The following is an 18,326-nucleotide window of genomic DNA, read 5'->3' as shown; positions in this document are numbered from 1 at the left end:
GGCTTTCCAATAGGAGTTTTTATTTTGTTATTGAACAAATAACGAGTATATTTGAAGTGAAATCAATGGATATCTATTTCATTGTGGAGAGCCATCAACAATGGAAAACGATTTCAGCCAAATTGAAACCATGGCTATCATATCATTTCCAAGAAATTTTTTATGACCAATTCGCACATTTGTGGCTGTATATCGTCGATAACGTCACGAATTCCATCTTCAAGGTTTTGAACAGATTCTAGAGCATTGACATGGACCTCAGCTTTCACGTGGTCCCCAAGAAAAGAGAGCAAAGTCTATATACAAAATAAGGTTTAATGTTTTCTGTAGAATTCCCAAGATTGACGAAGAATCGACAGTCCTGGGCAGCAAAATATCATCAGTTGTTCTTGACGACGCTCACGCTTTCGATTCTTGACGTCACTAAATCATCCCCAAAAGCTCAAATCTCTTATTAGAAAACTCTTTACCAATATTCTTGGCGACATGTGAAGATCTCAATTTAAAAGAAACTACACAAACGAAAAATATGTTCATGTCTACCTGTTATCTATATAACTAAGGTAGTTTTGCATATGCAGAATTTCAAGAAATTCTGAAGATCGATCTAGATATTGCCACTTGTTTTCCTTGAATTTTCATTTCATTATTTTCATCAGAAATTAATAGGATTTGCGGTTCCACAACTTGGAACTCTATGAAAAAAACTATTTTGAAATTTGAATACTCCAAAACACAAAATTCAAGGAAATTAAACAAGAAATGCGTTTTTTGTTTCACCCGAATTTGTAGTTGTATTCAAAATGTTTGTTACTAGTTTTTAGTTTAATTTCTATTTTTCATTCCGCGAATTTTCATTTGAAAAAGAACATAACGCATTTGTGAGATAAATGAGAGTTTTGCAATTTCACCAACAAAATTGAAATGAATATTCTGGAATATCTGTAATTATAAATTATTTGTGATTAATATTATATTTTGTTCTTTGAACAATATTAGTGAAAGAATTAAAATTTCCTGAAATCTATTAAAGAAAATCGTTGCGCTCAAATGGCATATTGATCTATCACACCAAAAGTGAAATCACTGCGCTTGCTCCACATAAGGGCTGAAACATTCCTCGAACAGAGATTAACAGAGAGAAAAAAAAAGAAGAATCAACTAAAACCGTCTGTGTGTGTGTAATAACGAAATTAATTGGAATCGGTTGAATCGAAAAAGCTCACTTGGAAGTTTTTCGGTTTCGGGTTCAGCCATTATGTGGATGAGAATCTATTTGGTGGGGGAGGGGGGTTCATACGTCAAATGGAAAGATAGTTCTGGAGAGTGGGGATAGAGAGGGTACAAAGGTTTCGAGCTAACTCAACTGAACGGCCAACTTGGAAGCTTTCGCCGGCATCGTATCAGAATTAATTCATCTCTTTCCGTCTAGTAAGTGACTGAACACACTACGCACTGTTACTAACGCCTAACTTTTTGTGATAAATGTGCTCCAAGGAAAATATGAGATGTAATCCAACTTTCGGCGTTCGATCTGGCTGAGAAGACATCAGGAAAGTTGGTGTTTTTAACAACAACATTATTTTTCTGCTGCCAGTTTCCGCATTTCGCAGTTACATTTCGGGGTAGAATGAAATATCATTTTTCCACTCGCTTCGAAAACACCTTTGTGTTACGGTGGGAGACGGAATGAGAAACTATTAAGTGAAATATCACAATCATCGATCTAGTTTAGATGGTATAAAGTCGTTAAGCTCCTTTTAATCAGATATACGCAACGGCAAAATGAAGGAAATGAACAAAATCTCAACGAAGTTTGTGGATCATTTTCTCTTGAAACATTCAGCCAATTTTAGCTTTTTTTTTTTGATAGTAGCATTGATTCATCGAAATGATGCATCCCCACTTACTTTATTCATTGTTAAATAAAGTTATTATCTTTCAGTTCATTGGTTGAAGAATGATAACTAAATTCATGAACAAAATTAACTTTTTTATGGGATTTATGTATACTTGCGGTTCAGAGTATCAATTGAAATCGAATTTGCGATTCAAAACATGAATTTCTCGTTCAACAACAATACCATATGAAGTGCTATCATTTCTTCCAGAATTAAGATATCGCAATGAATAAAAAGAGAATATTGAATTGATTTGGTCTTCACTTGATGGAAATTCATTTCGATAGAAATCAAATGACAGTTATTCCATTTTAACTTTCAAAATGTTCAGAAATAATGAGGAAACAAATCGTGTTCTCAACTCTTCTCACTCCACTGGGTGTTGTGAATAAAACCTCAATTCTCATTTTTTTTTTGTTCCCCCTGTATCTAACCAAAAAAATAAATGAATGAGGATGGCATATCAACAATTATGTTTTCAAAGAATCAAGCTACAATAAAAAATAATCGATGAAATCAGGCAAAGGGTTCAAGAGAAAATCAACTATAAACTTCTTTGAAATTTTGTCCGTTTCCGTAATTTTTGCGGTATGTATATAACATGTTGTTTTCCCTTCCTCTCAAACTTCTTTTTTCATGGTAGGAATTACAGGGTTCTAAATTCATTCAAGTTGAATTTTGAGTCATGGTTTTCCAAAATGTTAGTGATTCAATAATCGATAATAGAAAAGAGATTTATCATTCAGAAGAAGATGCCATATGAAATTTTTACTTCAAGAATGCATTCAGTTGAGTTAATCCCTTTTATAGGCTTGCGATGTTGAAAGAAAACTCACCTCGACCTTCTTGTAGCTGGATCCTTCATCACCATTACTTCGGTGATGTCGCCATACTTGCTGAAGTACTCCCTCAAGCTCTCTATAAAAAACGACAGGTATCGTTAATAAAAACTTTTAAAAACAACAGGGCAATAACTCAAGACAAACAATTGTCTGGATAAATTCACATTATAGATTGAATATCGATAATAATTTTGGTTGGCTACTTCATTTTTATTACAAAATTTTCTAATCGAGTCTAATCCAATTATAATTTTATCCTATAATGGAATGTTCGCTTTCAGCCAATCGAATAGAAGCAGAGAAGTATAGAAGCACAGATCCATCTTTTCCAATTTATCATAGTGAGTTATAATAGTGAGTCATTATAACTCACGCTGGTCGTCAATAGATACTATTAACTGCTTAAAAGCAGTTGCATACTGAATATATAATTCAATAGGAGTAGATTAGAAATCAAACATCAAATTTCAACCAATACGAATTTGAAAATCTGCAGCATAATGTAACAAACCTCCAAGCTAATATCGCTCAAATAAACAATGACTTAATTCAAAACATTAAAAGTTAACTCGCAAACGAAAATTCCTTTCACTTAGATGATAAACGAGAAGCGTTCAATAAATCAAAACGAAATCTTCGTCAACCTGTTCAGAACATAAAAATAAATGAATTATTAGAACATATTCGCTCTCGACTGCCAACTCAGAACATCGAGTTCGTGTCATTAGACGTGAAACAACAAATGAACTCTTCTTGTTCCGGGTGAAAGACGTGAGGCCTGTTCAACGCGGGACAACAAATATAATATATTTTATGAGAATCGGTGTAGTGTTCCAGAAGTGTCAAAATAACGTATCAATTATTCACTTAATATTAATTCAAAACGGCGAACGTTATGATGTAAACAAGGCTTGAAAACATAAATGATGGCCTGCTGCCAGACACTGACAATGCGTATAGACAAAAGGGTGAGAACTGATGATAATACACAGCGTGGGCTTTGGTCATAAAATTATTATTATCATAGGAAGCAGATTATATGAAGCTACGATTTATTGACGGGAAGTGATGTGTTGTTTTGTGCCTTCGACAATATTACAAAATAGGAATTATTGGTAGATGAGGCTGAAACGACTTTTTAGCTTTTCTGTGTGAATAATTTTCAGAAGCGGATTTGTCGAACCGCCTGTCGCCTGTAAGCTGTCAACTGTTCAGAGAACAAGAGAACACATACATTCAACAACAAACCAGTTGTAACATTTATAAGTAATATGATTTTAATAGCAGACAGCGTTTAAGTTTATACCATCATTAGGGATTTAAGGCTTGGCTTGATTTCAAGTCAAGTAGTAGTTTTTCAATCTCAAGTTATGTAAAATATTCATTTATCGAGTACTTGAAGCATATCAAGTTACTTGGTTTCATGCAGTTTTATTGTGTAGTGTCACATCAATAAAAAACTGATTAAATGAGAAGGAACCTTTCAAAATACACTTTTATTTATTAAACTTATTGTATAAAAGGACCAAAAAAATCAAGTATATTGAATTAGCAACATAAATTAAATCACTATAAATTATAACAAAATTAAAAAAAAAATATGTTGCTTAATATTGAGAAACCTTCAAGCTTTGTTTGATTTCATAATTTTCCATCAAGGATCTAAGACACATAAGGCTTCTTATAGCTGCCTGTAAGACTGTAAGAGCAGCTCTGAAAAATTGTTTTTCAACAGGAGCTGAAGATGCTGGCGTTGATGAAAAATTCTTAGATCAAAATCTACCAATAGATTCCATAAAAATGTGAGAAAACTACTATTAAGTCCACTGGCGAATGCTTCAGTCTCTCGGCGCTCGAGGAATCCCCTTATTTAGTCTAAGCGCGCACGACATTGCAGAAATATATGCCGTGCGACGAGAGCATGTCAAGCTCAAGTAATATCAAGTGGCTTGATATCAAGTCAAGCAATAAACATCTAAAATCAAGTCAATTCAAGCTGAAGTATGTAATTTTTCAAGAGCTTGATTTTCAAGTCAAGTAGTTGGTTAAAATGTTAAGCTACTTGGCTTGATGAATCCCTAACCATCATCCCTAGTCTTAGCCAGGGGGGGCCAAAGGGTAGTTCCCGTCAAATCAAACAATCATTCACTGGCGGAGTAGTTTATCTATTGGCATATTATAATCCAAGGACCTCGAAGGTCTTGACCTATCCAGTTATATTGAAATCTTTTCATAAAACTAAAATTCAACTCTGCATCTCAAAAACGAATAATTTGCGAATGTATAATATGTAAATGAACATTTCTCTTAATTGATGTCAGAAATATGCTCCTAAATATTCTACACGTACCTATCTATTTTAGAAATATAATACGGCGCAAGTGCGCCCGTTTAGCATTCACGCGCCTCTACAAATTTGCAAACCTCCCTCAAATTCTGTTCTACTTCCTTGCAATAAGAATATATTTCATTATTTTATGTTCCCCATAAATTGCTTCCGATGCTGGGCCTCATAACTAAGTTTTGATAAAACGTTCACGGTGCTTGGATTTAAAACACTTTAGAGAATAGTAAGGATGGCAAACGGACGTAATAAAAGAAAATTATTGAAATTGTTACTTCAGTAGTTATTTGATCGTGGAACACTGTTAGAGAGCTTCGGCCTGGCAAAAAGGGTTCAGAGTTTTTTTATAGCCGCTCGTTTTTGCGACTGTTCCTCATTCTTGCTTTCGTTGGGACTATTAACGATGACGAATGTAGATATGAATGGGGCACCTCGATGAAATAAAGAAAGGAAGGAGAAGTAGCACAGATATTTTCGCTGAAACAAGTTTGGTATTCGGTAAGTTCATTTATCTACTCCTATTGAATTATATATTCATTATTCAAATGCTTTTGAGCAATTAATAGTATCTATTAACAAACAGCGTGAGTTATAATAACTCACTACAATAAATCGGAAAAGATGAATCTGTGCTTCTATACTTCTCTGCTTCTATTCGATTGGCCGAAAGAGAACATTCCATTATTGTTATTGAGGGAATGTCACTTTAATCAATTTGACGTTTTCAAATTGAGTTGATGTCTAATTATTGTGAATGTTTTGCTGAAAACAATTAATTCAGATAGTGAGGATGAAATATTTTATACATTTCCAAAAGACAAGCAGCTTATGTTACCATACAAAATTACTTGCCCTAAAAAAATATAAAGAACAAAAATTTTCAACATTGGTGTAGCAGTAAGAACATCAAGTCATCGTTTCAAGGAATGTTTTTTGGTATATTTTAGTGAACTTAGCTCTTAAAATAAAGCTTCGTCTCTATGGACACTCCATGCTAAGAAGCACACTCAACATGAATAATGGGATCAATTCAAAGAATTCAAAATTACGTAATTTCTCAAACGTCAATCACAGAAACTAAAAAAAGCAAAAATCATTACTGGTTCGTCAAAATTCACATTTAATTTTATCAATGAACAAATTGACTAATTACAATCTAAAATTTGTACAGCATTGTTATAGGTAACTATTAACGTTTTTTAATAAAGTTTTATCTCTGTACTCTGCACTGGATTCGAGCTAGCCAAAGCTAGTTCGATTATGATTGGCGACAACTTTGCATCTCTCTTGTATTCGGGATCGAGCACAAATGTTTACTTTCCGTTCCTTCTATCTATATTCTAAGTCTGTATTTGTTTTTAGTATTTATTAATATAGTCGTAGCTAAAGTATAGTATTCAACTTGCGGTAATGGTCGTAACTCACTTGATGAATTACAGCACGAGCCGAAGGCGAGTGCTGCAAACTTCATCTGCGTGAGTTATGACCTACATTACCGCTCGTTGAATAATATACAATTAACCTAAATATGCATGTTGGAAAGAATGAAATGGAAGAAAAAATTTTCAGATTTTGTTTTGAAATTATGAAAAGGTAAAAGAATGGAATATAACTAAATACAATTTTGTGATCAAAGATGTAATTAGTACATAAATAAACGAGCGTGAAAAAGCTCCTGTTTTCTCTTCGATATTCTGCTTGAATTTTCTATGGTTCTGAAGAAGAGGTGAAATAACTATTTCTCAAATACACTCGAAATTCAGCCATAGTTTCAGACAGAGCTGAATACAGAATAATTTTGAAAAACGGAGATCGCGACATCATCAAATGATTTTCAATATTATTACACATTAAAATATTTTCCTAAAATCAGAATCATGCAAAACTCATCTTGATAGTTTAATTCATTCGAATTCGATGGTTGAGAGGTATGGAGCTGGATTATAGCCTGAATTTATGTCCGAAATATTCTCTGTTTAATTGCTAATGAAATGTCCAATTTCATTTGCAATTTAACAAAGAATATTTTCTGAAATTGGACATTTTCTAAAGTTGAATACAAATTAGTAATAGTTTTTGATGTTGTTCGGGGAAATGGAATTCTTTCTGCATCTTGATTAATGAAGATAACCTCTCAGTTAATCCAGTCAGTCGATTAAAATTTTTGGCCCACCGTGAACATAGTTTTACTGTTCAAGTGAGCCAGAGATGTTAATCAACTGGCTGGATAGACTAACAGGAGAGTATTCATTTATTAAGATACAGAAACAAATACGAAATGATATCAACGAGTATGTTGGTTTCTTAGTTTCCTAACACATCCCAGGAATTAACTCATCTGAACCAAGTTTGGATCATTACATTTTATTGTCAGCTTGTTGTCAAAATATTTATATTATTATTTCACGCAATTGTTAAATGATCCAATCAGGGGGCCCAGCTTCAAATTATCGATAATCCAATCTTGACACTTGATTCTGATTACTCTGTAATGATCGATGTTTTCAAATGTGTGTTTGTGAAATTTCAACGACAAATAGAGTTAATTCTGCAGTTATTTATTTATACCTTCAATTTTGCTTGTGTTACCTATAGCCTGATCTAATTCCACTCGTGATTGAAGTCTGTTTTTTATTTTTTTACTCAACTGAGTGGCTTGAAGTTTGACAGCAACGATAAAGCATTTCATAGAAGATTAATATACGTTCATTATGATAAAATTGTGATAGTCGAGATAGCCACACAAAGTGACGTTTTGGAGACTTCTAGAGACAAAAAGGAGCATAGGAAGACCGAGAAAAAGATGGATAGACGACATAGTCAATGTAGCCGGTAAGCAATGGATGAGAACAGCAAAAGACAGAGAAGCTGGAAGAGGCCTTTGTCCGACACTAGATGAAAAAGTGCTGACGAAGAAGAAGATGATAAAATTGATTTGAATTAAATTTTTGAATTTGAAGATGTAATATTAACTGAAATGATTTGAAGTTCTCATGCATCATGGGTATTAAGAGTTAGTTATTCCTTCAAGCGATTAGTCTAACCAAATCTTCAGGGCTTAAACATCTAGTCAATGACTTCAATACATAAGTGGCTATTTTGCATTGCGCTAACAATATATCATTATAAATTATACAATATATTTATTTAGAAATTTTCCGAAGAAAAACCTTCGAGTACCTAAGTGAGTGTCCCTGCAGCTCTTAATCAATTAGCACCTAACGGCGAAAAGAGGTAATAACGCCGATATTCTCCTCAGGGATAAGCACAAGAAACCCAGTGTAAGAGGAAGATAAATGGTATGTATTTCAATTAGAATGGTCGAAATGGTATAGGAAGCGCGGAAGGTACATTAGCCAAATTACCTCGAATCCTGAAAACAAGAAACAGGTGCATGTCTATGGTTCATCACCGTGAGACCGTAGCGAAGGAAAAGGATTTTGTGTAACGCAGCAGTGAAAGCAGATAAGGACAATGGATCCTTGGCGTAATTTGAATGGCTGGGAAAACGGCAGATCTCTGCAATTTCTTAATTTTTATTCGGTAGTAATCGAAATAAGCAATTTCTGTGCATAGGTACAATACCGGCCTTCAGTTCATTCATTCCATCTATTCACGCGAAAATCAACTTAAAAATCTGGTATAATTGAGTAGATTCCTTAACCTTGAACCTTTTGAGCGCTCGTACCCCAACAGAACGCTATACAAGGTGATTCACGAAGACCATTGGTTAGTATATTCGAAAGAAAGACTCGAGATGAACATTTGACATTTTATAATTCAGCTTTGTTGACAGAGATAAATTCTTAGAAAACAACTCTTCAAGAAATAAATATTTCAAAGCAGTGGTATATATTACACTTATAAACTATTTTTTGACGTAGATTCCACCTGACCAATATACAAAATGTCCTCATTTGAAAAAAAGAAGTTTCAAGGTTGAAAATTATTGGTATGTCTCCTCATAGAAGCTTCAAAATTAGAAAAGTTATTAACATAAGAATGGAGCACTATTTGAATTGAAATTTTTTTCAGATTTCAGACCAATTTTTTGGGAAAAAAAGGCAAAAAAGACAATCAAGCAATGTATGATTCAAGGAGTAATCTGATCCTATGGACTATCTATATCTATAGCAGCAGTCGAATCCATCCCTGCATTCCACCAAAGATACCAAAGTATTAAAGTTGACTTATTGAGAATATATTCAAGGTAATTGATACGAGAATACTTGAATTTCAGCATTTCGATTCATTCCATCTGGATAAGAATTTCAGGAAAACAAGACATCCCCTACAATAAGGTAAATAGAAGATACTTTGATAAATTATTTTTAGGCCTCACAAGAAGTTTCTAACTGTTAGATGCTTCATTAGATCTTTTGAGAAGTTGAAAGTGTTTATCTGAATTTTTGCATAGGAAAATATTTTTGAATGATTAAACGCTTCCACTCCTAAGGTTATTTCTGGTAATGATAATTTCCCTATTTATAATAAATAAATAATATAATATTCCTTAATTATATCCCGAAAACCTTTCACCGGTTTTTATATTGCAGCAATTAGTCATAATTCATTGACCTATAATCTAGATATAAGCCAATGAGAGCACGAAAGAAAAACTATCGAAACATTGAAAATTGAAAATTTACGATTTAAAATTGAAAATGCCAATTCATTTAATCTACTAGAAAGGGATAAATTTAAAAACTACGAAAAGTTGAACACTAACTATAAATAGTTGAATAATAGTATTTTCATAACCATATCATCCTTTTGATAATGTTAAAGGATAAAAAAGCTGAGGTTCAGTCGTCGGCTTCTTCATCGTGGCAGACGAAACAGTTTGGCTACCGCTTAACAATAATATGCCCTCATTGCCATTAAGAAATCCCATTCAGTGAGCGCGTACAGAATTAGAATATTATATACTTAGATGAAGTCGAGAGAAAACCAACTAGATGAAACGTAACTGACTCGGACAGTTGCTAACGTCATTAACAACCGAGACAAAGTAGATTCGTTCATTAAGAACACGGAGACTTCGAGTTTAATAGCTTGCGAAATCAAGCTGGGGACTTTGTCGTAGATTCAGTTTCATATGACCCACTTGCGAGTCACTTCTTCCTCCTTCCTTCTACGTTTTTATTTCGTTCTTGAAAGAGACAAGCCGATAAATTCGGATTACGTTTGGGGGAATGTGAATATTTACACGAAAGGGATATGAACTGAGACTACACAAGCTCTATAAAAGTAATAGAAGCACCTGGACGTTATAGTTCAAACTAGTGGATGTAGGAATGATATTCGGATGGGACAAGTGTCGCACTCTCAGCATAAAAGAATTCAAGATGAACCGATCGCTCTTTAAAACCGATGAATCAACCATCCAAAAATTTTGAACAAAAAAAACCCCTACAGCAAGAACATAAAAAGAGTCATCAATACATGCATGTTCAATCCAAGCATACCATTTCGACATACTTCTGTTTAGAGGAGAACAGATATCGACAAGTAGCAACTCAAAATGAGAACTATGATGAAAAAGCTGATAAGTAGTAGAGAGGACAACATTTCCGAGGAATATGGGAGACAACAGTCTCCAGGACAGCATGGAACCTGCTCATGTGAAAATAGAAAGCCTACGAACATAAACATACTTCAGAGACCAAACAAGTACATCTTAGTACTAAGCATTGTGTGAAGCAGACGATCAACACCTTTACAACTGCACAAGGAGCATGTTTCATACAACCACCAGACAAAATGAAAACTTGGAAGTAGGAGCCTCTGCATGGAAGACGTTTCATGTCGATATTACAACGTCGACATATTGGCAGACATTAGATGGAATGGATACAGAAATGGAGCAGTCAACGAAGATCAAGTGATCTCAACGAGAAACTAATGCAAACATATCCAACGAACGAAACAACCTAACATTTCTTGGGTGAATGACAATTGTTTCAGGTAACGACTTCACCAAAATTTGGCAACAACATTCTGAGCAAGAAAAAGTTGAACACTACAAGTGCCGACCAGAAGTCCTGGAGAACGAACACTCTCAACTGTACTGGGGTCCCAGCTCCTTAACAATACACCAGATATATTATTAGTCGATCAACACAGAAGACAAGTAACAATACCAAACAGCTACAACATGCATCAAAGACAGGTCAAAAAAATGTCAAATCAAGGACCTCGAGTTTCAGGTAGAGCACCAGTAGAAGAATTATTTCAACAAGAACAATCCCATTATCATCTCAACCACTGGAATTTTATCCAAAAACCTCAAAGAAATACCCAGAAACTAGAACTTAGGGAGTATATATGAAATATCGCAAAAAGCTGTTTATTCAGGTAAAACTTGCCCAAGAAGCATATTTCGTACAACCAACAGACACAGAACAATTGCAAACACGGTGGGAAAAGCCCCTGCATGAAAGACATTTCAACGAGGTGCACCAAGATTATGTCAACATTGCACATGTTTATCATATAAAGAAATTGAAGGATGCTATTGTGTAACTCAAAAGTTGTAGTTCATCTATTTGCAATGGATGATTGCTTTGGTAGCACAGACTGAGAGTTTGCAGATAGCATTACTATATCTGACTATATGATAAATTGGAAATAAGCCAGGTCAAAGACGAAGAGTTAGGCAAGAGAAAAGATAAAGATCCAGAAAGAGTAATAACAGTTGATTGATAAACATTTGAAACTTGAGAGACATCCTAGAAACTTCCGAAGATGCCTATAGCGCAGAAAAGTCATGAATTTTTAAACTATATTGAAAATAACCACAAAAAAAAGCCTGCAGAGAAGATTTTCACGTTTGAACATCAGATGAGGTGAAACAATAAATATAAGTTAGTTGAAATACTAACCAAGTTACCAATTGGACTTACATAGTCTGAATACTGAATCAATCAATTTAAATACCGATTCCTAGAGATTTGCCAAACATTTATCGTTAATTAATCTGGGTTAACCGGAGGTTATTAAATGTTCTAATATTTCATATTCTTGCTCAAATTCAATTGATTACCTTCGAACATCAGAACTCACTCAACTTGACTTGACTCAAACTAGAATGAATATCCACATCATGATTCCGTACCTACCCCATATTTTAGTGATATCTAAAATCCCACAAACTTCCTCTTGGTTCCAGGAATAATGCGCGTCGAAAAATACATTCAACATTCCGATTTTGTGGCTTTCGCTCTACGTTTTGCGAGGAAAAAAGTTCTTCCCCCTCGAAAAAAAAAGACAAAACGGCATTCTGAAATATTAGCCCACGAAATGAAATGTTTTCCCGATATACGTCCACGTATGTATCTCCGTTACCTTTAAAATATCCGGGCTTTCTGCATGGAGCGATTTTCCATTTGAAGATTAAATTCATTTTTCTGTGAACCATTCCCGGCGCTGTCTTTCATTCGTGGCATTTTAATGGACGCCGTACCGTCTTTACTTGTTTATGTAAGCCGCGCGCAAAAATATTTCAATCCCTTCGGAACTTCCCCTAATGCTTTATGCTTTTTTACCTTTATGCATTTCACTTTTGTGGTGGATTTATTTCATAAGGAACGGATATTTTAGGTTTGGACGCTCTATCAATCACAGAAATTCGCTCGGGAGTATGAGAAATATTGTGAATGATGAGATAGAATTTAGAGCAATATCATACAAAAAAAAAAAAAACTATGATTTTATAGCTGATTTATTATGATTATACAGGATATTCCAACATTGACGCAACGCTCTATCTCTTTCGAGATAATTCGATTTTTCATTTATTCGAAAAAACCTATTGAATGTCCCCGAAATCATGAATTTATTCATATGTTTTTCATTGCAGATTAGTATTCTACGGCAAAAATATGAATTTTTCATATGCTTAATAATGAAAACTTTTGTAAAAACAATTTTTCACGAATTGTCTCAGATCGCTTTATATTCGAGTTTGAATTATTCGTCTCAGCGACCTTACCCTTTCCATTAATCATTGCATGAACTTCAGACGTTTCCTGCTGAACTGTTTGTTTTCAGTACATGTACATGTCATTGATTATCAAAAATGGTGAAATTATTTGTTTCGGTTCAAAATACTTTCCATTAATCATTAAGGAAATATCAGTTGAGAGAAAATTATTTATAATCTATTAATAATTGGCGTCAAGCCGTCTGTTTTTATGCGCAATACATTTCTCATTGTTTCAACAATAGTTGGACAATTAACGACTGAAATTTCATGTGAATTATTAATAGAATGAATATATTGAGGTCTTTAAGACTGAAAATCTATGAAGATTCGCGAAAAACTTCTATATTTTTTGGCGTAGAATACGAATCTGCTATAAAAAACAGGGAAAGTTTTATAGATTTATTTGTGAATGAATAAAATTTTTAAGGAAATCGTAGTTTTGAAGAAATTTTGAAAGGCCATACATATATACTAACTGACAAAGAAACTGCAACAACCAGAAGGAGCTGTTTGAATTTAAAATTTTTTTTGATAAAACAGACAGTATAGTACGGGGAAAATTATTGAAATTAGGAGAAAAAACGAAGGGTTTACAATTTTTTTACTAAATTTGTTAATGTGTTAGTCCACCGCGATTATCTATACACTCCCCAACACGTCTCGGCATTGATGCAATAAGATGGTCTATTTTTCTTGAGGAATACTATCCCAAGCTACCTGTATTTCATGTCTCAGAGCCGCCAAAGTCCGTGGGAGCTGGGGTAAATTTCCAAATCTTCTACCCATGACGTCCCAAACATACTCTATGGGCGAAAGATCGGGGGATCTGGGCGGCTAAGGCAAAAGATTCACATGGATCGCTTAGGAATAGTTTAAACTAATTCTGGCAAGATGAGGTCGGTTATTATCTTGCTGAAAAATTGGATTCTCGAGCCGGTTAAGGTGAGGAAGAACATATGGCTCCACTTTTTCTTGAAGGTAACTCAGCGCTATCATGTAACCACGAATAAAGACTAAAGGTGGCCTACTTACATGTACAGTAGCACCCCAAACCATAACGCCTACTATCCAGTGTACATGACGCTCAACATCAAACTGAGGTTGACGTCTTTCTCACCGACGTCGTCTAACCCTTCTTTGGTCATCATATGCACCCAAGGAGAAACGAGATTCATCAGAAAAGACGACCTGATGCCATTTCCACATTCAAATGTTGACGTTCTCTGCACCACTGTAATCCGGCGGTAAACCGTTCGGACAGTTACAGGATGGCCTTGTTCTCCTAACCACTCATCATCCAAAGATCAAGTTGTCGCAAATCGGTCTTTAAAGGTCTGAGACGTCGATCTTAAACTAAATTTGTGCCCCTTCGACGTCCGGTACCTACGTTTCTTCAATTTTGGGCATTATCAAACCACGCTTGACAACACCTCATAACAGTAGTTGGATTTCTGTTCGTACGGTTGGCGATTTTTCGAAATGACAAACGCGCCTCTCGTAGACCAATAATTCGACCTCTTTCAAATTAACTTAGCTGGTGATAAATTCCGCGTACACGTGCTCTAGGCATTTCAATAACAACTAAACATCGACTTCGGATCTCCTCGAACAGCTGGTTTGTTGTAAAATTTGAAAACGACTACAATATTTGAGTAACAAAAATTGTTTACATGAAAAAACCGTCACGATTTTTTTCTTCAAATTCAATCTTTTACTCCTAGCTATAGTATCTATGTTTTACCAAAAAAAAAATTAAATTTGAACAGCTCCTTCTGAGTATTGCACTTCCTTTGTCAGTTAGTATATTTAGTTTGATTTTGTCTCTTTGTCTGTACATAAGAGATGCGATCCTACACCGAATCACAGAAAACTGACATCGTGATTTGATAGGACTTATCCCTTTGGTCATTTCAAGGAAAATAAATATTATTAGACCTGGATGGCAAGCCGCTGAGAGAATCATTCATATTCCGCCAGAGTTTTTTTGCAGCATCTATTGATTTATGATCGGCAGCTCATCCAATAGGAAATCCCGTGTTTTTCGTCTGTTCAACCGATAGAAGTTTCGTTTTCTGGCAGAGTCATTGTTGATGTAACCCCATTAGCCGATTCAATTTAGGTGAAGTGGGGATCAGAAACTAACTGCTGTGACAGACAAGATTTCGTCTAGAAGGAGAAGCGTTTATAAACTTTCCGGACTCCCTAAAACTTTGCTCGGTTAAATTCTACTTTAAGAGGCAATCGCCCTGCCACGAATCGCACTCGGCTTGAACTTTGTGCCTGTGTGTGCCTTTTTCTCGAAAGGTTATTTACTCCCTGTTCCACTCGGGAAGTTTTTACCCCGTCGAACAACCTATCAAATTTGTACGACCATTCTCATTTCATTACATTAACCGAGATGACATTTTCGTTCCATTCTCCCGAGGAAGCCGCAATGAAAGTGGGATGTCTCTTCTCTGTATTTACAAAGCGTGAGGTTACACAAGAAGAAACGATTCCCGATTTAATCGATGAAAATCTACTGCCGAATCTGGCGAATACGGTGGATGCAGAAGCAATTCGAAGCTCAATTCATGCAATTTTGCCATTGTTTTCATTGATTTGTGACACGGCGCATTGACTTGATGAAATAGCACCTTTTTTTTCTTCAAATGAGGTCGTTTTTCAACAGTATAAGTACTCGATAGAACAATAAAAATGTACTTTGGCTTATTCAAATTTCTTTAGAAATAAGAGGCCAATTGAAAAGTCTCCGGTCTACCATAGTAAACCACATTTTTTTGACAAAATTCGATTTTACTATTCAACATAGTTGCCTTCGAGGGCGATACAGCGATTATAGATATCTTCCAACTTTTCGATACCATTTTTGTAGTACGATTTGTCTTTCTCTTCAAAATAGGCCTCAGTTTCGGCGATTTCTTCTTCATTGGCGCTGAATTACATTCCAGCAAGCATTCTTTTGAGGTCTGAGAAAAGAAAAAAGTCGCTGGGGGCCAGATCCGGCGAATACGGAGGATGCAGAAGCAATTCGAAGCCCAATTCATGCAATTTTGCCATTGTTTTAATTTATTTGTGACATGGCACATTGACTTGATGAAATACCACCTTTTTTTTCTTCAAATAGGGCCGTTTTTTAACGATTTCATCCTTTAAACGATCCAATAACGCTATATAATAATCGCTGTTGATGGTCTGGCCCTTTTGGAGGTAATCAATGAATATTATAGCTTGCGCATCTCAGAATACTCATGACATAACATTGCCAGCTGACTGTTGTGTTTTTAGCGAGTCTTTCTCGAGCTAATATTTAGTTGCGCCCTCTCCCGGGGGTATTGTGTTTCGTCCCGAAATCGCTGGTGGACTCTTCAGTCAGGCTATCCAGCGATCTCTGCCTAAGACACACCTTCCCACACCATCGGGTGAGAAGTGAATCGGTTGCTTTGCGTCGACCCCTTTAAATACGCCGGGGCCGATGTTGTGTGGCGCATTACGACCATGGCGCCATCTCTGAGCAAACCGAGTCACTACACACCCCCTCACCAGTAATGACGACCCTCCTGAGGAGGAGGTACGCAGGTGGTCCCAGGGGGGAGAGAGCGCTTGCGTGCTGTGATGACGAAAACACGAGGCTCGGCGTGCCATCGGCTCTAGTGTCCGATGGACACCCCAGTAGCCGTAACGTTGAGCGGGGCAGTGAGTCGCCTCTGCGCTCCAACGCCGCAGCTTTTTCGTCATCACGTCGGGGTCACCAATTTAGCGAGTCTTTCTCGAGCTAATATTTAGTTGCGCCCTCTCCCGGGGGTATTGTGTTTCGTCCCGAAATCTCTGGTGGACTCTTCAGTCAGGCTATCCAGCGATCTCTGCCTAAGACACACCTTTCCACACCATCGGGTGAGAAGTGAATCGGTTGCTTTGCGTCGACCCCTTTAAATACGCCGGGGCCGATGTTGTGTGGCGCATTACGACCATGGCGCCATCTCTGAGCAAACCGAGTCACTACATGCTTTTTGCAGTCCAATCAGCTGACTGTCGATTAGACTCCGGAGTGAAATTATGGAGCCATGTTTCATCCATTGTCACATATTGACGTAATAATTCAAGACTAAAACAGCTTCAAGCACTGCTCATAATCATTAACACGTTTTTGCTTCTGATCGTGAGCTCGCGCGGCACCCATTTTGCACACAAATTCCTCATGAGTTTATTATCGCTTTCAAAATGAGTACTTTCATTGCACTACGAGCACGTCTTTGTCCGAGGTTTATTATTTTCCTTTAACTATCCGCTTTCCCGGCATCGCCCCTTATTTGCAATCTGTAATTTTTGCATTCGTCATCGGTATACACTTACCCGTTGTTTTCGGTTTTTGTATCATTCTCGTCACAAAATTTCAGTCAGTTATCAAAAAACTGAAATGGGTAATTCGCATGGAAAAATTGTCTAGGATGTGTTGTACAATTTATTGTGTTTTATTCAAATTGCAATTTATTTGTGAAGACATCAGTTTTGAATTGACTATATCTACATGGTGTTCCTAAATTGGAGAAAATGACAGATTTCTCGGATCATTTTAACATTTTAGTCATATAACATGAGACCACAAACGCTTTGTTTTTGAGATACAGGTGTTAATATTCAATTTTTTTAATAGAACCTTTCCTTCACAAGTTATTCAACTTGAAAGTTTCTATCATGTGATATGCTAATTTTGAATGCAAATCTACTAGGTGATATTTTTAATGAAAGGGTGCCGCATCTTTCCTCCAGCACTTTTTATTGCTGAACCTCTGGTAGTTTAGAAAAATGTAAAAAGAAACTCCTGTCCAGTACAACAATTTTTGGTTTGTTATAGTTTTGTCGTATCTACTATAGATTTCAAGAAAACAGTATAAACAGGTCTTTAGTAATCCCCAGGAAAATCCAAATTATTGGATTGATTAAGATTCGATTAACTGAAAAAGTACGACTACAAGAAACACCCTGCATCTTGAAAACAAAGCGTTTGCCGGCTCAAGTTCATGATACTTTTAGGATCGCCCAGTATAAGGTGAGAATAACCGAATTGGTAATAAAAAAATTATTTCGACTACTTTGATTCAAACATTACCCAACTTCTTCTTCTCTCATTACAGATTTGATTAAACGTTGTCGTCAAAAAAAATTTTTTTTTTCGATTAACCCCCCCTTCAAGAAAAAACAAGACCTACGCCCTTGGCACACCGGAAACAACCATCAACTTTCCCTGTCGA

General features: G+C 35.8%; 1 protein-coding gene across 6 annotated transcripts in view; it reads right to left on the bottom strand.

The window, feature by feature from the left end:
* Window positions 1-18,326, bottom strand: part of LOC123680608 (RNA-binding protein Musashi homolog Rbp6) — a 980,242-nt gene that overhangs the window by 507,420 nt on the left and 454,496 nt on the right. For all 6 annotated transcript variants that reach the window (XM_045618597.1, XM_045618593.1, XM_045618595.1 and 3 more), the window contains one exon: window positions 2,738-2,819. In XM_045618597.1, coding sequence (XP_045474553.1) covers window positions 2,738-2,819 — 82 coding nt within the window. The remainder of the gene's footprint in view (window positions 1-2,737; window positions 2,820-18,326) is intronic.

The sequence above is a fragment of the Harmonia axyridis genome, chromosome 5 (assembly GCF_914767665.1).
Source record: "Harmonia axyridis chromosome 5, icHarAxyr1.1, whole genome shotgun sequence".
NCBI lineage: Eukaryota > Metazoa > Arthropoda > Insecta > Coleoptera > Coccinellidae > Harmonia > Harmonia axyridis.
This window is presented reverse-complemented; position numbering and strand designations above follow the sequence as displayed.